This window comes from Cherax quadricarinatus, chromosome 7 (assembly GCF_038502225.1).
Source record: "Cherax quadricarinatus isolate ZL_2023a chromosome 7, ASM3850222v1, whole genome shotgun sequence".
Classification (NCBI taxonomy): Eukaryota; Metazoa; Arthropoda; class Malacostraca; order Decapoda; family Parastacidae; genus Cherax; species Cherax quadricarinatus.
This window is the reverse complement of record NC_091298.1, coordinates 9,308,063-9,333,246: the sequence shown is the minus strand read 5'-3', so window position 1 is coordinate 9,333,246 and position 25,184 is coordinate 9,308,063. Positions and strand designations below refer to the sequence as shown.

The window sequence follows — 25,184 nt, the reverse complement described above, 5'->3', positions numbered from 1 at the left end:
CTTAAAGTATTATTTACATACCGTCGGTATACTCTACCAGTGAATTACCAAACCGTGGGAAACCTAACACTCGTTATATAGGACGTGAGCATGGAATGCCACAAGAGTAGGTCAAAAAACTAGACTAAACTTGCTGAGAGCGGACCTCAGAGGTAACCCAGCTGCCATGTCATCCCCAGGATGTTACTAACACAGGAAGACGAAGCTTTGACCAGAGCTTTGGTAAGTTGGGGAAGGAAGAGGGATAGGTAAGGAAGGAATATGAAGGATGGGTGGGTAGGGGGTTAGGAGAAGAGGTAACAAAGGTGAGTGGCCCAGCCACTTTGGCTTATATTAATGAAGGTGTGTGTGTTGTGTATAATAATCAGATGACTGTGTAAACCACACCATCCATCAAAGGCACACATATATGCAAGATGCACACCCGCATGACAGTGAGTTAGTGGCAGGTACATTTTTTGTTACTGCCATTTTTTCAGCGCAGGAGGCAAGTTCTTTGGGCTTGTAAGGCGCCTGCCTGGAGCTGGTGGCCAGCTGGTCTGATTATGAGGTGGTGTCCTGCCGTAGGTAGTTTTCGGATGCTACTTGATTAGATGTTGTAAGGTATCATCAGTAAGGATGGTTTTTATTGTCTTAAACATAGACTGGCTCTGGTGGTAACCATTCTTCTACATCTTCAGAGAGATTATTCAGAATCTCTGGTCTTGGGAAGTCCTCCTTGTGTTGCTTCACACTCGACATATTAATTTGCAACTGCCAAAGAAAAGGATTTGACTAACTGTTCCCTAACGTTATTTTGTAAAACAATCGTTCAAATAAGCTAATGGTTCCTGTTCTTACCTGGAGTTATTAATTAATATATTGATTTTAAATGATCAGAATTGAGAAGAATAAGACAAAATACTTTGGGGTCGATAAGAAAGTGTCATTCAGAAATGAACTTGAGTTTCATAAGAACAAATTTCATATTATTTCCCATAAAAGCAATTAAAGGTCACTTCTACTTACCTTACACACACACACACACACACAGCGACAGTATGAAAACGACATAGCATCGAAAGTCAAATCTGACCCGAAACTGCTGTATAGCCACATTAGGAGGAAGACAACAGTCAAGGACCAGGTGATAAGGCTGAGGAAAGAAGGTGGAGAACTCACAAGAAACGATCAAGAGGTATGTGAGGAGCTCAACACGAGATTTAAGGAAGTATTTACAGTAGAGACAGGAAGGACTCTGGGGGGACAGACCAGATGGGGACACCAGCAAGGAATACACCAACAAGTGTTGGACGACATACATACAGATGAGGAGGAGGTGAGGAAACTGCTAAGAGACATCGATACCTCTAAGCCTAAGGCAATGGGACCGGACAACATCTCCCTGTGGGTCCTTAGAGAGGGAGCAGATATGTTGTGCGTGCCACTTACCACAATCTTCAACACGTCCCTGGAAACTGGGCAACTACCTGAGGTATGGAAGACGGCAAATGTAGTTCCCATTTTTAAAAAAGGAGACAGAAAAGAGGCACTAAAGTATAGACCTGTGGCATTGACGTGTATAGTATGCAAAATTATGGAGAAGATTATCAGGAGGAGAGTGGTGGAGCACCTGGAACGGAACAAGAGTATAAATGCCAACCAGCACGGATTCACGGAAGGCAAATCCTGTGTCACAAACCTTCTGGAGTTTTATGATAAAATAACAGAAGTAAGACATGAGAGAGAGGGGTGTGTTGATTGCATCTTCTTGAACTGCAAGAAGGCCTTTGACACAGTTCCTCACAAGAGATTAGTGCAGAAGCTAGAGCATCAGGCGCATATAACAGGAAGGGCACTGCAATGGATCAGAGAATACCTGACAGGGAGGCAACAACGAGTCATGGTACGTAATGATGTATCACAGTGGGCACCTGTGACGAGCGGGGTCCCACAGGGGTCGGTCCTAGGACCAGTGCTATTTTTGGTATATGTGAACGACATGATGGAAGGGTTAGACTCAGAAGTGTCCCTGTTTGCAGATGATGTGAAGTTAATGAGGAGAATTAAATCTGATGAGGACCAGGCAGGACTTCAAAGAGACCTGGACAGACTGGACACCTGGTCCAGCAAATGGCTTCTCGAATTTAATCCTGCCAAATGCAAAGTCATGAAGATAGGGGAAGGGCACAGAAGACCACAGACAGAGTATAGGCTAGGTGGCCAAAGACTGCAAACCTCACTCAAGGAGAAAGATCTTGGGGTGAGTATAACACCGAACATGTCTCCGGAAGCACACATCAATCAGATAACTGCTGCAGCATATGGGCGCCTGGCAAACCTGAGAACAGCATTCCGATACCTTAGTAAGGAATCGTTCAAGACACTGTACACCGTGTATGTCAGGCCCATACTGGAGTATGCAGCACCTGTTTGGAACCCGCACTTGATAAAGCACGTCAAGAAACTAGAGAAAGTACAAAGGTTTGCCACAAGGTTAGTTCCAGAGCTAAGGGGAATGTCCTATGAAGAAAGATTAAGGGAAATCGGCCTGACGACACTGGAGGACAGGAGGGTCAGGGGAGACATGATAACAACATATAAAATACTGCGTGGAATAGAGAAGGTGGACAAAGACAGGATGTTCCAGGGAGGGGACTCAGAAACAAGAGGCCACAATTGGAAGTTGAAGACACAAATGAGTCAGAGAGATATTAGGAAGTATTTCTTCAGTCATAGAGTTGTAAGGCAGTGGAATAGCCTAGAAAATGAGGTAGTGGAGGCAGGAACCATACACAGTTTTAAGACGAGGTTTGATAAAGCTCATGGAGCGGGGAGAGAGAGGGCCCAGTAGCAACCGGTGAAGAGGCGGGGCCAGGAGCTAAGACTCGACCCCTGCAATCACAAATAGGTGAGTACAAATAGGTGAGTACACACACACACACACACACACACACACACACACACACACACACACACACACACACACACACACACACACACACACACAAAATTTATAACATGTTTCGGTATATTGTACTTCATGGAAGACTAAACCAGTATGGATCATTCAGAATAATGACTGGTGGAGATTTTATCATCGGTCTGTTATTGGTGGGGGGAGTGCGGTCTCTGATCCATCAGACTGTTGGTGAGAGTCGCTCTAACTCGCTGAACTGCGAGGAATACGCAAACTGTAGGACGGATAACCTTCAAGGCCGGTGAGGGGGTCTTGATTCAAGCAACTGGATTTATACTCGCCTCCCACGGGTCGAACTTGATTGCCTCCAATTCCACAGGCGCTCTGTGACCCCTACAAGTGTAGCCCTTTAACCTTAATTAAATTAAGTCATTGTAGCGAGAATATGAAGGTGTGCAGAGTAGCTCAATTATTATTATTATTTTATTACTACTATTATTATCAGTAGTAGTAGTAGTAGTCGTAGCAGCAGCTTTACTTTCAATGGGTAAACCCGTAAGGGTTATACAGCCCATGATGACACTCTTCAGGTCACTTGTTCTATCTAGGCTGGAATATTGCTACACACTAACAGCACCATTCAAGGCAGGTGAAATTGCTGACCTAGAAAATGTACAGAGAACCTTCTCGGTACACACAACTGGGATAAAATACCTTAATTACTAGGAACGCTTGAAGTTCCTCAACCTGTACTCACTAGAACGCAGGCAGGAGGGATACATGATTATATACACTTGGAAAATCCTAGAGGGATTAGTACCAAATTTACACACGAAAATCATTCCCTATGAAAGCAAAAGACTCGGCAGACGATGCAACATCCCCAAAATGAAAAAAAAAAAAAAAAAAACAGGGGCGCCACTAACACGATAAGAAACAACACAATAAGTGTCAGAGGCCCAAGACTGTTCAGCTGCCTCCCAGCATATATAAGGGGGATTACAAATACACCCCTGGCTGTCTTCAAGAAGGAACTGGACAGGCACCTGAAGTCAGTACTTGACCAATCGGGTTGTGGTTCGTAGGTCGGGTTGCGTGCGGCCAACAGTAACAGTCCGGTTCATCAGGCCCTGATCCACCATGAGACCTGGTCACAGACCGGGCCGCGGGGGCGTTGACCCCCGAAACCCTCTCCAGGAATATTCCAATAGACGGAAAGAGCTTTTAGGTCGGAGTAGTGGTCGGCGGCGACCTTTCCCCACCATCGCTCACTTGAACATCTAAACGCCCACCATAAGAGTTTCATTAGCAGTACTGTTTATTCGAATGTTTTGCGTATATTAAACAAATTAAATGTACACAAATTTACGTGAATACGTAATAGACTGAAAACTATTTTTCACTTCTGCTCTCTCTAGCTGTTACTGTAGCCCGCTTCTTGGGAAGCAAATCAAAACTAACGACTGGGCCGTAAGTCCTACAAATATCATGTACCGAGTAGCACTAGGCATATTTCATGTTGCGAGGACATATGTGGCTGTGGTAACCTCGGAACTAATTTCACTCTACCTTACCTTATTCCCATTTGAAATACCAGCCTTCACCAGCAGTCCATATATTTAGCCTCTGAGGCAGTTTGTCCCAGACCTGCCTCTTACTATTTTTTATCATCTCATCCCATCCCCACCCCCTCTTCCCCCGGCTCATACTTATGTCCAGTAAATCGTACTTCCATAATGCAATGGGTCTAATGATGTTAAACAAGAACAGAAATACGAAGCAGGAAAATTAGGTAAGAAAATGATGAATGATGTGGCATAATGCTGGAGGAAGCGCGAGAGAAACTAAAATAAAGCGACAATTCTCAGATGGAAGACGATGCCCGTCTAGCCGACATCTAAGGTTCTCTTCAGTAACTCGATATTCACCATTTTACGGTCGCACCAATGTGCTCGTTGGATTTTGTGTCGTTTCTTTGGAGTTGTAACATTAACGTATCTCACCAGGAAAGTCTACATGGAAATTGAAACGATGACGCAAGCAATATTATTTACAATTTAGCCTGTCTAGCATAAAAAGTATTGGCTCGTTACTCCAGCAATAACGACCAGAGAAACGTCGGTGTCTGCAGTGAGTGCTACACTTCCTCTTTGAAAGACTCGAGTAATTTTTGTTGTTCTTTCCCCGAGATAATGGCTCAACGGGGTCATTCATTAATATCTTGAAAAAGTGTGATTTTATCGTGCATTTATATATATATATATATATATATATATATATATATATATATATATATATATATATATATATATATATAAACCATACCCCCGGCCGGGATTGAACCCGCGGGTTCAATCCCGGCCGGGGGTATGGTTTATTTGCAATCGTGTCATTACGATTTCTTGAGTCATGTTTACGGCAGTGAAGGGACTTGAGCTAGAGTTCGTCACGGCCACGCTAGCTGGAGATTCGTCTGTAAAAACTTGCATTTGTGGTCACAGAGGTGCCTGTGCTAACTTTCCTATGGTGTAGAAATATACCTAGTTGGATGAATCTTATTGTGGCTAGCTGGTCTAGTGGCTAACGCGACGGGCTGGAGTTTTGAGACTCTATGACCGCGGGTTCAATCCCGGCCGGGGGTATGGTTTGTCAATTTATGAACCGCTGTTCGCGCCCCCCACCAACCATCCTGCTGTTTATTCACTGACAGTAGCAGGTAAGGTCTCGTAACCTCTTTTGTTTCAGAAAATTAAATATTGTAAAGACAGCGGGGCACAGTTGTTGACAGACACTATGAAAATAATTAAGGTCATCCCACCTTGGCTCATCTTTGCCTTGGGTACGACAGCTGGACTACTGGTCTCCTTAGGGTAAGAAGCCTTAAACTCTGTTGTTGATATTACTGTTATTTTTTCCTATTCTTATTACACGTAAAGTACAGGATAATCTTATCATCTTCACTGGCCTATGACAATGCCGGCAGTATGGTACGGTAATAATAATAATAATAATAATAATAATAATAATTCTAATAATAATCTTTATTTCTACAAGCATATTTACGAGGTATACAGGCCTAACTGACATCAATGACATACTACTATATTTAGAAAGCCCCTTGCTATGCTGTGCATTTCGGGCAAATTATGTTAATTTTGTCCCCCAGGATGCGACCCACACCAGTCGGCTAACACCCAAGTACCTATTTTACTGACAGGTAAACAGGAACAGCAGGTGTCTTAATGAAACACGTACCGAAGATCAAACCACGATGCGGTATTTTTTTTTTTTTTTGCATACCTGTCAGAAAAAGTGCCGTAATTTTGTACCCGTACTTTTTAAAAATAAAAATTCAACCGGACCGAATTAGGGTGCGCCGCTTCACCCACAAGGATGATTACCAACGACCAATGATCTTGAGCAACCTCCCTGCAGATGAAGATACTTAGGTAACACCGGAACCATTCTATGTCTACTAAGCATATCATCGCACCTAATTATGGAGACATCTTTCATAACTTCTCTAAGCTCACATCTACTACTGACAGCGCGATACTTACTATGGCGGGACACCACCTTGAAAGCCAACATGCCCAGTAATTTTAAATAAATTGTGCGTATGTTTATCGCCTTGCCCTTGTCATTACCAGCCTTCATCCTGTAACTGCAAAAAAAAAAAAGCAATTGCAGATTGTATATCCATTACCAACTCAGAGTCATGCACCTATATATTTGCTATATCTGTGTGAATCTGATGAGTAAATGTTATACCCCTTTTAATAATTTTCTGTTATTACACATACACATTCCAAATTGCACCAAAGTGCTTGGGCCACTTCCTTTTAGTATCCTGCCTTTCTTCTCCCTCCCACCCTTTTCCCATATTTCTATCCTTACCCATCCTTCTTCCTTTCCTTTCTTACCAAAGCTCTGGTCAAAAGTTCAAGTTCAAGTTTTCAAGTTTAGGTTGTATACACTGAGAAGTGCATGACTCTCGATGTATATATGGAGGGAGATTACTCGAATTCCTATTTTAGGGATTAAAGTATCCGTGCGTAGGTTACATGCAGCCTTGATGACCCTCATGTCGACACGTTTCAGATCTAATTAACAAAGAGGAATATCTCAATTTTCGTGTTAATTACAGATAAGCCAATTCTCTGAGATGATTCTTTTGTAATTTCAGATATGCCCACGGTTTCCTTGAGTTAATCGGTGATAAAATTGTGAACATGGAGAAGTTTCCTGCTGGTGATGTGAGTGAAGGTGCTGGCGAGCTCCTAGAAAATGCTCGCACACACACCGCATATGACCACCAAGACTGGGGTAAGGTATCAGTTTGTCGAGCTCAGCATTCTTTTCAGGTTAAAATTTAATCTTTAAATTATAAGGATAGTTTCGTCAATGTATCTCAAAGTGGCTGTCAATATCACAGCGATATCGCATCGTCCAACATAGATAAACAATTGTTCTGGTGATTACTGAACTGCAGCAGCTAGAGTAACCTATTAATATATTTAAGGGGAAAGTTTAAATCCTTACGGATCACACACCGCTTCGGGAATAGGTTTGATCTAAGGAGGCGAAGGTAGTCTCAATGATGTGGATCAAGAACCTTTCACCTCTTCCGCCTCCCACTTCAACATTATAGAACTATTCTCGTGGTGTCCAGTCTACGGCGTTCCGGTTAACTCTTAATTAACATTACATTAAAAAAAAAAAAGATAGCTCTCGATCCTGTCAGAGGCACCGAAGACCCTCAGAGCAGCTTGCTTCCTCTTCGAAATACAGGTGTTATGCATCATATGTAACCTCTTTCCTAATTTTTGTGTGACTGTTTTTTAACCATCTCAGAAAACTATCCAGCACAAACATACGAATAGAATGGGTAAGAGACTACGTGCAACACTAATTATTTTTTATAACCGAAAATTGTCGCCTCAGTCGAATACAGGAATAATTACAATACTGGAGACAGTAGACGAAGCGGTGAGATAGCTTAAGGTAATCATTGTGTATTGCATACTATTTATAAAATGACACGGATTCAAATTAGTTAACCTCATGGACGTAGCCAGTCAGTGTACCCAGGGATTAGATACACTGTAGGGGCTACTCTCTTGCCTTCTACCAAAAAAAAAATATAACATTTATAAGATGTAGAGTGTAGAGAGAGTATTAAAGATACTGACAGTGTCCTTACAGTTTGTTACTGAAAGAAAAGAGAACTAATTGTCGGATTTACACTGCTGATCACAACACTTAAATAATAAAGTTTTAAACTCAGAGGTTAAAAAGTCAAAATATATAGCAAGTAATTCGGCATCAGTTCGTGACTCGAATAAAAAGAGGACACACCAGAAAGCCTCAAATTTGTAACATAAAAAAAATCACAAGGTAATGAGGCGACAAGAGGCTGACAAACTTTAAACAATTAGAACTTGAGTTTAACTTATGTTCAATAGGTATTCACCAGGTTGTACGGCTAGCAAGCAAATCAATAACCCATAATCTCGGCAAATTATTATTTATATAGGGCTTAGTACTAACCCTTGTAGGAACTGACCCGGGGACACAGCCCTGCCTTCCCCACCACCTCTCATAACAACGTCTCCGGTCATCTGCAACACTCAAGTTTTGCTGCACTACCGTCTCACAACAAAAAGTAAATAGTATTGCTGATGATGAGGATATCAGCAGTAGAAACATCAGTACAGTCAGTGACAGTCGTCCTGTTATGTAGAAATAATTGGAATTCTTCCAATCCTTGAACTCCTTAAAGTGTGTGTGTGTGTTAGTTAGTGTGTGTGTGTGTGTGTGTGTGTGTGTGTGTGTGTGTGTGTGTGTGTGTGTGTGTGTGTGTGTGTGTGTGTGTGTGTGTGTGTACTCACCTACTCACTCGTTTGAGTGTTTGAGTAAACTTGTTTGTGTAAGTGAATGGACGTGTGTGTATGAGTGAATGGACGTGTGTGTATGAATAAATGGACGTGTTTGTGAGTGAATGGACGTGTTTGTGTGTATGAGTGAATGGACGTGTTTGTGAGTGAATGGACGTGTTTGTGTGTATGAGTGAATGGACGTGTTTGTGAGTGAATGGACGTGTTTGTGTATGTATGAGTGAATGCGTTGAAACCAAAAGTACTCACCAAAAGAAGCTATTCCGGTAACAAGCCTGCCACATCTACTACTCTTTTAAACTCCACATGACTGACTCTGTTGACTGTCTTCTCTACAGGGAATCTCAACTGCACACTACCAAGGCTGAACAATCCTGATGAATTCTATGCGTATATCTACAACCGGCAGCTCCCCTGCGACAAGCCTGTGAGTTTTTAATTGAACTAAATACAATAACTTTATATGACAATTACAGGGTGGGAACACCCTGAGTGTGTTGTTACCCTGTTGTACACAGTGGGGAAAATATCTAGCTAGGTATCCCCTCTCATATTCACGCACATACGATGGTTTGAGTATGGGAGAGAGGGAAAGAATGGGGTAAGAAGGATAAGGAAAGAGGCCATGGGGAGGGGTAGGGTGGAGAGGGAACTGCAGAGGAGGGAAGGGTGTAGGTAAGGAGTAGAGGAAAGAGTGAAAACAGGATTCGCTCCTGAAATGGTCAAACTATAGAAGCATTATTATAATTCAGTTGCATTCTCATACGATATCAATGAACACAGTATGTAAAGACACGCACAGTTCAAGACATTTACTGAGGAAACGTTTCACCATGAGTGACTTCTTCAGTCTTGATATTAGTGTGTATCCAAAAAACACTAGATGTTACGTTCACCTAAAGAGGTGAACGATCACTAACGACGAGTTTTATACTTCCCCTGGACAAGGTGATGGTGGGAGGAGAGCTAAAGAGTCATCCCCCATATATGGTGGGGGAGAAGTGGGTGTGCATGAGCAAGACCTACAACATCGTCCCCGGCAGGTGCATCGTGCTCTCCTTTGGGATCCTTCAAGATTTCTCCTTCGACGATGATATGGATCAGCGCTTCAACTGTAAGGTCAGTTGCTGGAACCACAGCTAACTGCTGCTGGGACACTCTGCTATTAACTTATAATTAGGAGAAGAAGCTTCAGCTAAACGACGTTTGTGTGAATCCACCAATCTTGATAAGAATACAGCATATTCATGTAGGTTTGCCAAGACGGGTCCTGGCCCGGGTCTTCTCCATGTTGTGATCCGGCAGTGGCTCCCGAAGGAGTGTCGGAGTGTGTACAAGTGATGTACCCTTTACAGCCCTGTGAAAGAGGCAAGGTAAGCAATTCATGTCGAGTGTAGTACCGTTTACAGCCCCATGACTGGGGCAGCCCTATGACAAAAGCGCGGTGAGTCTCCTTCAGACAGCATATGCATCTGCAGTATGTAAGCCCATTCTTCGCACGTGTTGTATTCTTATCAAAACTGACGGACAGATCACACTGACTCCTGGGTGGCACTGATTACCTCGAACTCCTGACGTTGAGGTCCTCCCTGGATCAATATCGAGCTGAAACGGACCGCGGGGTCATCTCAATCTGTTTCTTCTCCAATTTGTGAGTTAATTATGATTTGCTCCAGCCACTCTATTGTATTAATTTAAAAAACGAACTACATACACAATGTATATGCAGTGAGTGGTGTGTACGTCTTATTGTATATACAATAAGATGTATATTTGTCTTTATATACTGAGTGGTTTGTATCTTTCTGTGTACATACATTCATTGGTGTGTATCCCCCTAATGTATACAAACCGAGGGGTGTGTAACTGTGTATACGATGAATGGTGTGTATTTGTCTATACACGCTGAGAGGCTTATATATCTCCCAGGTGCTTTCGGTTGTGAGCTCTAGTGCTAAGCTACGAGAACACTGACTACTACTGTTCACATTACAGGTGTACGCGTTTGACCCGACCATCGGACGAGAAACTCATCGGAGGTCTCCCAACATAATGTTCTACGACCTAGGAATATCTCACTCAGACGATGAGATCAACACTACTAAGGTAGGTGTGTCTCTCTTAGACGCTGAGATCAACACCACTGAGGTAAGTGTCTCACTCATACCTGGAGTATACCACGGAAGTGTTTCTCTCAAAGATGCTGAAATCAGTACCACTGAAGTGTCTACCACCCACAAAACGTCATATAAAATACCTCAGTATATCCCTGGTTAGGTTAGGTTAAGTAAGGTTCGTCGGGAAACCGGACAAGTGTTTCCTGACGCGGGTCTTGGTCAGATGATGACTGGTGTTCACTGACTTCATCTGGTGTTATATTCTGATGCATTTTGCTCTATATTATAATTTGCTCTCACTGTGTTCACCTGATTTGCATTATCTGGAGAGAATTCTGGGGGACAACGCCCCCGCGGCCCGGTCTGTGACCAGGCCTCATGGTGGAACAGGGCCTGATAAACCAGGCTGTTACTGCTGGCTGCACGCAATCCAACGTACGAGCCACAGCCCGGCTGGTCAGGTACCGACTTTAAGCGCCTGCCCAGTGCCTGCTTGAAGACAGCCAGGGGTCTAGTGGTAATCCCCCTTATGTATGCTGGGAGGCAGTTGAACAGTCTTGGGCCCCTGACACTGTGTTGTCTCTTATCGTGATAGTGACACCCCTGCTTTTCATTGGGGGGATGTTGCATTGTCTGCCGAGTCTTTTGCTTTCGGAGTGATTTTCGTGGGCAAGTTTGGTACTAGTACCTCTAAGATTTTCCAGGTGTATATAATCATGTATCTCTCCCGCCTGGGTTCCAGGGAATACAGGTTCATGAACCTCAAGCGCTCCCAGTAATTGAGGTGTTTTATCTCCGTTATGTGTGCCGTGAAGGTTCTCTGTACATTTTCTAGGTCAGCAATTTCACCTGCCTTGAAAGGTGCTCTTAGTGTGCAGCAATATTCCAACCTAGATAGAACAAGCGACCTGAAGAGTGTCGAAATGTGTTCTGTGTTAATTCGTTCGTAACTTAATTAAACATTTATTTTTCTTAAATTGATTTTTCCATCTCTTTTTTCTCCTTTAGCGTAATATTTGAGTAGCTCAAACCTTTACAGGTCATACGGCGTATGATCCGTATGGATTTAGCGGTTTCAAATGAATGAAATAATAATAATAATAATAATAATAATAATAATAATAATAATAATAATAATGGTCACCAGCCTTGGTGGGAAAAGGCCGATGTGTCAATAATAATAATAACTAATAATAATGATAATACTTTCATTATACCAGCTGGCCAGGTACGAAACTATCTTGAAGAAACTGGGACATGAGAACTCCACCATAGACTACCTCAAGATAGACGTGGAAGGAGCCGAGCTAGGCTTCTTTCAAGATGTCTTCACCAACACCCCGAACCTGCTCAAGAACGTCAAGCAAATCGGCATGGAGATCCACAACAGCTACACTAACAGTAAGTCTCGGATGCTCCATTGAGCTTACCTCTAGAATGAAGCTGACTTGGATTTAACCCTGGAGAGCAATTAAATCCAGGATAGTCCAGGTAGGCTTATTTCCGTTGTCGTCTTGTGGTTCTCTTACCCGTATTCTGGCCATAACATAGGTGGGTGACATTTGCTTGTGCATACAGAAAACCCATAATTTTGCAGAGCATTTCTTTTCATGTCCAGGCTACAAGAATGCGTAGTCTAGGCTACAAGAATGCGTAGTCTAGGCTACAAGAATGCGTAGTCTAGATTACAAGAATGCGTAGTCTAGGCTACAAGAATGCGTAGTCTAAGCTACAAGAATGCGTAGTCTAGGCTACAAGAATGCGTAGTCTAGGCTACAAGAATGCGAGTCTAATCTACAAGAATTCGTAGTCTAGGCTACAAGAAGGCGTAGTCATGACGACTAGTATTTCGAAGCTTGTTTTTGATAAAAACCAGGATGACGATGAGTGCGAGGGTGGTATTTTCTTGTCAAGAGAAATGGGAAAATGTATCCTAACGTGGGTTTTTAGTCGTATGATAATCGTTTCAGTGAGCCTGAAACTTATAAATTAAATAACACATCATAAGATATGAGTATTAGTTTTCGTGAGTCGTATGTTAAATCTGCTACCGCTCAACTACGAATTAGTAATATATATATATATATATATATATATATATATATATATATATATATATATATATATATATATATATATATATATATATATATATATATATATATATATAGGCTGAAACTTACATTTAAAATATTTACTTAGTGATGGTATCTTCCCATTTGTAAATATCTAAAAATATTTACCACATTTTTTTTTTTCAGAAATGTCAGAAGTGAGGGAGAAATACTGGAAGTATTTTCAGCTGCTGGACTGCTTCGGGTTCAAGCTGATGTTCAGTGAAATCAACCCCGTCCACAATTTGAGGTTCTTGTTCCGAGGACAAGCCAGGTCTTGCTGTTACGAGCTGGTGTGGGCCAGAGCCCGCCAGTGGTGAGTCTACTAGGCTCTGCTGTCTGCAGTGAGTTAGTTACATTATAATGATTCAGGATGGATCGAATCCTCGTCTTAGTGTCATCTCCATTTCCTGGATTATCTATTACTCGTAAGTTAAACTCAGTGGTTCCCAACTGGAATAGTGAAGTGCCACGTATATCAGCAAGGGGTGCCGCAGAAATGTATAGAATTATGTTTAAAAGACGCATTAAATGCTGCATCTGCCAAAAATCGCAGTGGGTGATCACCGAGGTGCCACGAACAGATGAATGAGCCAAGGGTGCCTTCAGCCTCCTGTTTGTGGGAAAAATTGACCCCCCAGAACACACTATCAGCTAGAAATTTTGTGCCCTTTACCAGAATCACGGCATCCTCCAAAGTGGACCTATGAAGGTAATCAGTCTTAAAACGCCACACCTAACGAACATGAACCCCACTAGAGAGTAATATGTTAATGCGTAATGCAACACTGTACATAATTCCTTTAAGAAGTCTTGAAATAAAGTTTATTTATATTTTGATAAGTACTGTAAATTATTTTTTAAATAAAACCTGCCAGTTCATATACTCAATCATACAGGACGCTAATTTTAAATACATACTCGTGAATGTACAGACAGTTAAACACCAACACTCATTGCGACCAAACAGAACAATAAGATGAGGCTTCAGTTTGGCGAAGTCAATCTTATATCCACAAACCTTGTAGCTGTATACTGACTGGGAGCAGCACTTGATAATCACAGTCATCTTGTAGTTCTGCTGCAATGACTGGGAGGAGGACCAGTACAAAACAACGCTTGATGAACAGACCATGTATTCATCCAACAAAGCAGCAAGATTATGAGGAAGTGGAACAGAATTCTTTCTCCATAAGTGTCGTAAGAGGCAACTAAAATGCCGGGAACAAGAGGCTAGTAACCCTTCTCCTGTATATATTAAATATATTAAATTGAGCTTGTTATAATAAGGCTAGGTAAGTTTTCTGAGGTTCTTTTGGTATAAAATTATTAATTTTTACTGAGATCAACATAAATGAAAAAAATATATATCTTTAAACGTATAAGAGCAAACTTTAGAAAGGGCTTAATTTAAAAGAGTTCTTGCTAATTGACCAGTGTTACCTATTAGGCACGATATATATATATATATATATATATATATATACTAATATATATATATATATATATATATATATATATATATATATATATATATATATACATATACATATAAGAAAGAGATAAAGAGTTGCATATTTCCTTGTGTATATGCATTGAGAGCTTAATATTTACTTTAGGTTTAAATATTCTTGACTATGTGTACGGGTGAAATGCAGCCTTGATGACGATCATGCGGGCGATAGGCTTTAAACCTAAGCCACCATTTGACCAATAACACACACGATCGCACCACTACAGAGTGGGACAAGTTTCCGGGAAATGGAGTACAGTCAACAAGGGTACTGACACCTGAAAGTATAAACAAGCTCACTCAACAATTTTATATTTTGTTTTAACATAGATAAACCTCTCTGACGGAGGTAACACCTTGTTACTCAGTAGTACAGCCTTTGGCTTACAACCGAAAGGACAGGGGGTTTAATCCCGGCTGAGCAAGATGTATGGGATCCTAGTAACTGTGTTAGGAGACCGGACATTGTTTACCTAGTAGTAAACAGATATATATATATATATATATATATATATATATATATATATATATATATATATATATATATATATATATATATATATAAAAGTTAGTCGACTTTGTTGTATCCTACGGAAGAACCTTAGGACCCAAACGGAAGTGAGCAACACCGACTTTCCTGGATTAACCCTCCGGGTCATCGGGAAAAAAATCTTCGTTGAGTTGTCTCCGGTTATTAAACCTTTGTTGTGGTTAATAATTGACATAAAATCCCTTCTTCATTCTGTCTCACTCATACATTTGGAAGTTCGGAAAGGAGTGGTTCTTACTGGACACCGTGATTACTGTTGACTTTCTTAATTTAGTCTCGCTGATAAGCATCTCTGGAAATTATACAAACATTGCAGGGAAGTTGACGACATAGACACGGAATGTGTGCTCGCGGAGTAACTTTATATGGTCGATTAAAATTAACATAATTTACTTAATTATTCCGGGTAGTTTCAGAGGGAGAAAGCGATGAAGCCTTATTGAGAGAGGTGCATTAAGTGGGTGAAATATGCTAGTGTTATTGAGTGATGAAGTTCATTAAGGTGACACACAGAGAGCGAGAGTTTAGACTATATATAGTGAGTGAGGTTTGAGAACAGAGGCTTCAAGGATTTTCAATAGTGGGCTACATGATTATATTCATGGAGGGTTTTTTTAGCAGTAATAAACAAGTTTTAAAAAGTTCAATAAATTTTATTAGAGAATTGGACAGTTTCAAGCCTAGTTAGTGCTAGCTACTGACCATTTCTTTTAGGCGAAAAGAGGAACGGCAAGAATTTGGAGGGAAAAGAATTGCGGTAGAATAGAGCAATGAAAAAAATGTTGCGAGTAAACATGAAGATGAGACTACTTATTTATTTTATTATTATCACACTGGCCGATTCCCACCAAGGCAGGGTGGCCCGAAAAAGAAAAACTTTCACCATCATTCACTCCATCACTGTCTTGCCAGAAGGGTGCTTTACACTACAGTTTTTAAACTGCAACATTAACACCCCTCCTTCAGAGTGCAGGCACTGTACTTCCCATCTCCAGGACTCAAGTCCGGCCTGCCGGTTTCCCTGAACCCCTTCATAAATGTTACTTTGCTCACACTCCAACAGCACGTCAAGTATTAAAAACCATTTGTCTCCATTCACTCCTATCAAACACGCTCACGCATGCCTGCTGGAAGTCCAAGCCCCTCGCACACAAAACCTCCTTTACCCCCTCTCTCCAACCTTTCCTAGGCCGACCCCTACCCCGCCTTCCTTCCACTACAGACTGATACACTCTTGAAGTCATTCTGTTTCGTTCCATTCTCTCTACATGTCCGAACCACCTCAACAACCCTTCCTCAGCCCTCTGGACAACAGTTTTGGTAATCCCGCACCTCCTCCTAACTTCCAAACTACGAATTCTCTGCATTATATTCACACCACACATTGCCCTCAGACATGACATCTCCACTGCCTCCAGCTTTCTCCTCGCTGCAACATTCATCACCCATGCTTCACACCCATATAAGAGCGTTGGTAAAACTATACTCTCATACATTCCCCTCTTTGCCTCCAAGGACAAAGTTCTTTGTCTCCACGGACTCCTAAGTGCACCACTCACTCTTTTCCCCTCATCAATTCTATGATTCACCTCATCTTTCATAGACCCATCCGCTGACACGTCCACTCTGAGACTACTTATATTTAATAAACTATTTTTCCAGAACCGCGGGTTGCATTGTCAGGACACATCGCAGTTCTAACTCCAGGGGCGTTAGCTGGGCCTAGGAATTCACGTGTTCTAGATAATTAGGCTAAAAATATGGTCAATACCTTGCTTGATGGACGCTCCTGATTTAGAGAGAGATGTGAGAAAGAGAAAACAGGAGAGAAGTATTAGGCTGATACACTGTATCTCTTACGAAAACACAGGATGCTTCAGCAGGCAGTCAGGTGTTGTAGCGGCGGACATTACTCTGCTGCCATTATTACTATTCCCTGTGGGTGGACTGGGATTTGTGGGTGGTTCAGCTTCAGGGAACTATGGGCGCGCTGAGGGGTGCAGCATGAAGGAACCATGGGCGCGGCGTAACATCCTTCGTGTCTTACAGGTTTTTATCCTCATGAATGACGTCAGTTTGCAGAGATGACGTCCGTAAGCACTGTTGGGTTTTATATTTCGTGCCAGGACACCTTATTTCGCGCCATGCCACTAGGCTAATGCTGCTATCTGTCTGCAGACATAGGCCTACCTTCAGTTTAACCACAATTTTTAAAAGGGTGGACAGGTATGCCAGCGGAAGGCCTGGGTGAAATGACCGGGTCATCACATGACTGAGACCCGCGTCAGGAAACATCTTTCCTGTTTCCTGACGAACCTACCAACCACTATGATAACATGAACGTAGATAAGTATGTTTATGGAGCCACTTGCAATGTGAACAGACTGACTGATGTTGTAGTGGCCAGACTTAGGCTTGGTTACAAGTAATTCTGGCAGTCTGGGAGACACAGATGATCAAACCAAATGCAAATTATGTTATCAGGCATATGGTCACTGTCTTTAACACTATGTGCTTAATTGTCCACTTATTGAGGAATACAGAGAGAGACAGTATAATAACCTATGTGACATGTCAAGATATCTTATTAATGAAAATAAGATACCAGATATACTAAGCAAATTTCCTAAATTTGCATGTAACAGATAAGTGAACTTTAGACATGTAAATAAACAAAAACCCATATGTACACCTGTTAACCCTTTTGGGGCCTAGTTCCTAGGCCTTTTGTGTATCCATATGCACTTGCGCTAGCGTCCACAGGATGGATATGGAGTGCACAATAAACTAGCCACTTCGGTGGCAATATCTAAATCTACCAAACCTAACCTCTCACTTATGTAGCAGACAGCCTACTAGTAAGAAGTCTCCTCTTACTCACCTGCTAGGGGAAAGGGAAGGGAGGGGGAAATAGTTATAAACTTCCGTAAACATCGCTGATCTCTCAGGACTGAACCCGGGACGTTCGGTTGTGAGCTGAAGGCGCTGTCATTGAACAATATGGGCGGCAGTATTGTAAATATTCTCCCAAGCATTCGCTCAATGGAAACCTAACCTAAAAACACTGAATATTAAACCGACTATACCTGAACAGCAAATAAAATGAGCAATTTCAATTATTATTGTGACATTCAATAATTATTGTAACATTCAGTAGGAGTCATACTGTACCTAGTGAATGGGGGGAAATTAGATACGATCCAAGGGTGTCAGTGTCAAGCAACCACTGGTTGCTTGACACACCAGTGTTGGGTGTCAGTGTCAAGTAACCACTGGTGTACCAATGTTGGGTGTCAGTATCAAGCAGCCACTGGTGTGCCAGTGTTGGGTGTCAGTGCCAAGCAACCACTGGTGTACCAGTGTTGGGTGTCAGTGTCAAGCAACCACTGGTGTACCAGTGTTGGGTGTCAGTGTCAAGCAACCACTGGTGTACCAGTGTTGGGCGTCAGTGTCAAGCAACCACTGGTGTACCAGTGTTGGGTGTCAGTTTCCAGCAACCATTGGTGTACCAGTGTATTGTTTTCCACCTTAATGAAAACATTGCGTTCTCGCAGACCCAAATTATCGCTTATTTCTGCCATATAAGAGATACTCCCTTTACTAACACATACTAAGTTTATTTAATAGGGTGGGTCATTAAGTTTAAAGCCTAGCGACAACACGAGGGTCATTAAGGGTGTAGGTCACCTGTCACCACCACACAAGGATACTTTAGTCTCTAAAATAGGAAATTAAACAATTTCTTAGCATATATTCGCCACGAGATACATACTTTTCATTGTATATACCGTATCTCTAGTAACATAAAATGTCACAGATATTCCCATTATGAATATTGGTTTATGACGTAAAGAAAATGATACGACTAGTATAAATATTTTTTTTTTATTTTTGTCATAGCAGTTTACATTTTTCACATAAATGTTACTATTATAAATATTTAGAAATTCAAAGAAAAAAATCACAATTACAGTAAATACACGCTGACCCGTACGGGCTTAGCGCATTTATGTGAATATAATTTAGAAACCATAACAAATGTGTTGCGTGGCACGGTTGGTAGAGCACTCAGCTCACATACTAAAAGACCATGGTTCGATCCCCGGCACGGGTGTAAACGCAATGAGTCACACGAGGTCACGACCATTACCACCATTTGAAATTGTAACTGGGCTTTAAATGTTTCTTGTGGCTGTAGTTTTTAGGTAGGATACTGATGTCCGCACAGTTGACAAAGGTTTCTTGTGGCCCGCAGCCATTTCTACCAGTACCGTCAGGGCACTTACCCCAGCTGTTTCCTATAAAAATATAAAATTTTAAATTAATATATAAATATATATATATATATATATATATATATATATATATATATATATATATATATATATATATATATATATATATATATATATATATAAAGCAAATATCGCAAACCAAGCAATACAAGATGCAAAATAACCGCAATGTAATGAGAGGTAATGAGGAATTAATTAAACAGTTCTCGGCGAGATCTGCGACACTCCCTTACATGTATGGTTTGATTAAAATCCACAAGCCCGGTTTTCCAGCCAGACCTATAATTAGTTCGGTAGGATCGGCATCATATACCTTGTCAAAATGGTAAGTAAAAATACTAACTCCTTTGCTTGGCAACATTTCCAAAACCCACTAGAAACAATGTTGATCTCATCCACAAATTGCAAAATATCAACATGTCTAATGATTTTACACTTGTTAGTTTTGATGTTACTGCGTTGTTCACGATAGTCCCTGTTCCCGACTTGTTATCTTATTTAGAAGAAGAATTAAATGAGTTCTCTTTGCCGTATGAGAAAAATACCATTATTGAATTGATTAAGCTTTGCGTAGTTGACTGCAAGTTTGAGTTTGAAGGGAAATACTATGCTCAAAAACAGGGAATGGCGATGGGTAATCCGTTGTTCCTCTTATTGACCAATTTGTATATGAAATTTTTCGAGGCTAGACTGTTGAAGGATATCTTGCCATGTAGAGCTAAATGGTTCGTATATGTGGATGACATCTTGTGTCTTTGGCCAAATGATGTGGCCCTGGATACATTTTTACCAAGACTTAACGCTCTAGTCCCGTCTATTAAATTCACTGTGGAGAAAGAGATGGACTCGAAACTTCCATTCTCAGATGTGTTGATACACTGAGTTGATAGAAAGTTTAAGTTTACAGTATATAGGAAGGCCACCAATGTGCTCATACATTCACTACTGTTCCAACCATGAGATTAAAGTCAAAAGGAGCGTATTTCTTACTATGTTTTTGAGAGCCTATAGAGTGTGCAGTCCGGAGTTCCTAGATGAAGAAATTGGGAAAATATTTGACATTGACACGAAACTTCGATATCCTAAAGTGTTTATGAAATCTGCCTTGCTGGCAGCTAATGCTGGTCCTCCCATATAACCAGAATTTATCTATCCTGCCGAATGCTCTTAGAAGATTTAATATACAACTAGTATTTAAAAATTCACGAACTGTTAGAAGCATCCTGATAAAGAATGCACCCCAACAACGTGTTGGTAGTGTTTAGACTTTAGAGAGTTGGTTGCAATGGTTACAATCTCTCCTATTTGGGACAAACTGGAAACTCATTGGAGGTGAGAATTTCCCAGCACCATTATTCGATACGTATAGCACAGGAGTCGAACGCGATTTTCAACCATATTAGAGCTTGTAATAATCCAGCAAACTGGCAGGAAGCAAGAGTCATTTTCTCCTTGTCCTCCTGGCTTGAAAGGAATATTGTAGAATCGGCAATTATTAAGCATGATAGGCAGGCTTTATACAATATCAGTGATTGGGTGTTCAGATTAGATGCGTTTTTAATTGAGGCAATAGTACACAGTTTAAAATTGGGCTCTTATATGAATGCATCAAACTGCCTTAAATGTAGTGACCCGGTGACCTGGTGAGGTGACCCGGTGGCCTGGTGACTAAAGCTCCCGCTTCACACACGGAGGGCCCGGGTTCGATTCCCGGCGGGTGGAAACATTTCGACACGTTTCCTTACACCTGTTGTCCTGTTCACCTAGCAGCAAATAGGTACCTGGGTGTTAGTCGACTGGTGTGGGTCGCATCCTGGGGGACAAGATTAAGGACCCCAATGGAAATAAGTTAGACAGTCCTCGATGACGCACTGACTTTCTTGGGTTATCCTGGGTGGCTAACCCTCCGGGGTTAAAAATCCGAACGAAATCTTATCTTATCTTATCTTATCTAGTGCCACGCCAAGGAATTAGGCCTTGTATATATTTTCCTGCAGTTTCTGAAGATTAAGCCAGAGTTTGCTTCAGAATTATGTAGGACGAATATATGTGACTGGTTTCCTTGTTTTTGAAGATGTCTTCTCTCTTTAAATGCGTTTATTTATTTTAATGAGCCCTGTTTCCATTACATAACTTGTAGAAGTCCCCCATATAGGGGACAGTTTTCTCTCAAAATTTAAAGGGACACGTTGGCCTTGATCTGCTTACCAAACCATACCACAGGTGGGTATAGAACCCGCGATCAGAGAATCTCAAACTCTCAGACTCTCTGATCGCGGGTTCTATCCCCACCCGTGGTATGGTTTGTTTGCAATCGTGTCATTACGATTTCGTGAGTCATGTTGATCTGCTTATATATATATAAGCAGTTTATGCTTATATATATATATATATATATATATATATATATATATATATATATATATATATATATATATATATATATATATATATATATATATATATATATATATATATACTGATCTCTGGCTATATTTCGCCTTCTCTTGCGAATTCCTTGCATATATATATATATATATATATATATATATATATATATATATATATATATATATATATATATATATATATATATATATATATAAGCAGATCAAGTAAAGGGTATATAATACTGACAAACTGATAAGACACGTAGGTGAAGAGACTGTTCGTCTTTTACCTATGGTGATGGACTGATTACATCAAACTACCTCTCCACTTCGTCTTCCACCAGTGTTGATGGCTCCAGGAGTAATTCATCCCTGTATTCGACTGATGAATCCTGCAGCGCATACGAAACGTTTCGTCAGTGAAGATTCCTAGTGCTACTTATTATCAGCAGATCAATCAGTGGGATACGCTAAACCCGTAAGGATTATACATTACCTGGGGGGGAGGGGAGTCGAAATAGCCTGAGATCGGAATGTAACACGGTTGTGCTCGCATTATTGACTTTAACTGACAATGGTTTCAGGTTCAACTTTCGTAAATTCCCTCCCATATATACCACTGGGACTATGATCAAGTCAATGCCAAGGCATGAAATAACTCTGTGATATTAAAACATAAGAATACCCAATTAGTTTGATAGGCCTATTGTGACCTCTATATATGTTTCTTTGCCCTCCTGCTTACATCTGCGGGTGTACCATAAATTAATCGCTCAGTTGGGATTATTGATAAAAATTTGCCGAGCCTCGAAATCGAACTCAAGACCTTTAGATTGTCCATGGAGTACTTTGACCACTGGCAGCTAACGAGTAAGTCATTAAGAAGTTAGTCTTACCAACGACCCAGGTCCACTGGAGAACACAGTGGGTGCAGGAGAGGCGGGCTGGCAACTGGACGTAGATGGTGTGGTCGTTACGAATGGCGCCGTCCAGTGTGTAGCGGGTACCAGAGCCGTCCGCCATGGAGAGCACCTGCTTATTGAGGCACTCCTGAGAGTCCCGGGCCCAGGGATTATTATTGTTACATAGCCGGAACTCGTACCATCCCTTAAATAGATACTCATCTTTAATATAGTATAACAAAAGTAAAATATATCTAAATGCAAAAGTGTAATAAAAACGGGTCAGTGTCACAGATGGAGAAAGAAAAAAAGTGCCTTACTCATCACATTTTGTCATCAAATTGAGATCTTTTTAGTAAACTAAACAGTTTGCAAGAGATTTTTTTTTTACAAAGGCTGGTCACTTGACCTACGTTAGATTTAAGCACAAGAGACGTGAGGACATAGGGAACTATAGCATCAGGTTTCCACTTGAAATTATCAGATTTTGAAATTGGGTCGTGATGTAATCATAGCCTATTTTGGAACTTTTATTCATTATGCATGAAATAAATTTCACGCACAATGAACACAATGCATAGTTAATATTATATGGTTTTGATTCATAACATACTGGAAACCGCTCGAATATCTTGCGCAGATCTTCATCTCTTGTGTGTACCCTATGGCCCATATGTATTTCGCGCCAATAATAATAATAATTCATCTTATTCACTTTTTAGTTTTATGAAAAGGCTTGAATGTGTAAACAAAATATACCTAGAGCACATCTGGAGAGGCTTTCTGGGATAAACGCCCACGCGACCCGGTCTGTGACCAGGCCTCTTAATGGATCAGGGCGTGATCAACCAGGCTGTTGCTGCTGGCCGCACGCAAACCGACATACGAACCACAGCCCGGCTGATCAGAGTAGCTTGTTTTATTGCTGGTGAAGAGCTAATAATCCTAAGAAATAAAGCTATTCTCCCTTTCCTTGAATCAAACCTGATTATCTCCACCTTTTCCATTCCCCTGAAGCCGCATAACCATTATTAATTTAGGTCTTATTCATAAACAAAATAATATCCACTTTGATGAATAAGACGCATGTGCAACACTTGGGTATCTTCGTATTCCAGCAAATATGATACCCACTTGTTGCGCATGCGTTATATTCACCTACTAGTCGGTATTATATACTATCAATTATATGAAATCCATTTTGTTTTATTGTGAGTTCGTCTGAGTAACGGAAAGATATTTTGTTAACATATTACTTGGACAACCATGTGCCGTGGGTTCTGATGAAGACCAATCGTGACCTTTACATTTTTTTTTTTTGAGCTACCACTTAGTCAAGGTTTGGGCCGCGGGGGCGCTGACCCCCGGAACACCCTCCAGGGTGCATGGGATGCACAATCAACTATACACGAGAGGTGGATATCTTACTAGGTGTAATAGTAAACTGTACGGGGAAAACCGACAAATTTTCTATCTTTACAAACTACAACTTACCCGGTGGTTGGCGGAAATGTGTATAGTGATGGGGATGACCTGTCCTTCAGTGTAATTGGCAGTGATGACACCGCGGCCAAACTGTCCCCCACGCTCGTGTGGTCGTGGCTCCGGCACCTGCCAGTTGTCACCACACACTCCACACTTTCCTCCGTTTTTGAAGTGTTGCACCTAGGGTGTTAAAGTGCCAGTTTAGAAGATGATATCCTTTGTGGTTATTTAATGCAATCCAGGATAACCCAATATAACCATGCACCTCGTTATATTTCAATAAACCTTTGGTATCATGAAACGTGAGCAAAATGAATCAACGGCAAGGACCTCACACAATTCAGTATTTAAACAGCCGAAGTTCTGCTTGAACCAAAACTCCCCTCATGGAAGGTTCCTTGATGTTGGTGAGGGGCTCTTGATATAGGGAATTGGAACTGTGCTCCAGTTCCCCGAATTAAGCCTGAATGCCTTCCACATCCCCCCCCCCCGGGCGCTGTATAATCCTTTGATTATAATAATAATAATTGAACCAAAACTACTACTGTAGCGTAATACAAACAAATAGTATTTCTAGACCGACCTCTCGACCACCACAGAAGAGTTCATTATCGTTGTAGTTGGTGGGAGTTTTAAAGCCGAACCTCCAAGCCGAGTTACGGGCGGCGGGCGAAGACATGTACCCATGGGCATGAACCCAGCTAATAACAGCCCACAACACTAACGTTATCTTTGGTATCAAGCCAACCATGGTAGAATGAATAGTGGCTGAACAGTGTCAAGTGTCTTGGTAATGACTGGTAGCTAGATGCCCTCAGCTTGACTATATATACACAAGGCGCGGCGGTCCTAAAATCTCCAATTGTTGCCCCGGTTTCCGGGGTGCGACCTAGTACCGTCTTGTTCCTTAGAACCGGAATGCCGAAATTGCATCACTGAGTCATCGACTGCTGCCCATGGAGTTTCCTTTGTGATAACAATCTATTTTGTTCCGGTGTTATACCACAGAGGAAAGATGTTTA

General features: G+C 41.3%; 2 protein-coding genes across 2 annotated transcripts; one reads left to right on the top strand and one right to left on the bottom strand.

Moving 5' to 3' along the window:
* Nucleotides 1-5,594: 5,594 nt before the first annotated feature.
* LOC128686706 (uncharacterized) lies at nucleotides 5,595-13,870 on the top strand. Its single transcript, XM_053773736.2, has 7 exons — nucleotides 5,595-5,769; nucleotides 7,086-7,225; nucleotides 9,135-9,223; nucleotides 9,745-9,915; nucleotides 10,792-10,902; nucleotides 12,134-12,314; nucleotides 13,175-13,870. Exons 1-7 carry the CDS (start codon nucleotides 5,693-5,695, stop codon nucleotides 13,345-13,347), a joined length of 942 nt encoding a protein of 313 aa, XP_053629711.2. The 5' UTR covers nucleotides 5,595-5,692; the 3' UTR covers nucleotides 13,348-13,870.
* A 5,119-nt stretch (nucleotides 13,871-18,989) lies between these two features.
* LOC128686707 (uncharacterized) lies at nucleotides 18,990-24,931 on the bottom strand. Its single transcript, XM_053773737.2, has 4 exons — nucleotides 24,746-24,931; nucleotides 24,172-24,342; nucleotides 22,672-22,882; nucleotides 18,990-19,388 (listed from the first exon to the last, which is right to left on the bottom strand). Exons 1-4 carry the CDS (start codon nucleotides 24,911-24,913, stop codon nucleotides 19,237-19,239), a joined length of 702 nt encoding a protein of 233 aa, XP_053629712.1. The 5' UTR covers nucleotides 24,914-24,931; the 3' UTR covers nucleotides 18,990-19,236.
* Nucleotides 24,932-25,184: the final 253 nt, after the last annotated feature.

Excerpts from the sequence above, each read along its gene's own strand:
- LOC128686706 (XM_053773736.2), top strand. The coding sequence starts at position 5,693 with ATGAAAATAATTAAGGTCATCCCACCTTGGCTCATCTTTGCCTTGGGT. Across the intron at positions 9,224-9,744 it reads AGCTCCCCTGCGACAAGCCT|GTGATGGTGGGAGGAGAGCT; the intron begins GTGAGTTTTTAA and ends CCCCTGGACAAG. Across the intron at positions 9,916-10,791 it reads ATCAGCGCTTCAACTGTAAG|GTGTACGCGTTTGACCCGAC; the intron begins GTCAGTTGCTGG and ends TTCACATTACAG.
- LOC128686707 (XM_053773737.2), bottom strand. The coding sequence starts at position 24,913 with ATGGTTGGCTTGATACCAAAGATAACGTTAGTGTTGTGGGCTGTTATT. Across the intron at positions 22,883-24,171 it reads ACATTTCCGCCAACCACCGG|GGATGGTACGAGTTCCGGCT; the intron begins GTAAGTTGTAGT and ends TATCTATTTAAG. Across the intron at positions 19,389-22,671 it reads CCAGTGGACCTGGGTCGTTG|GAAACAGCTGGGGTAAGTGC; the intron begins GTAAGACTAACT and ends ATATTTTTATAG.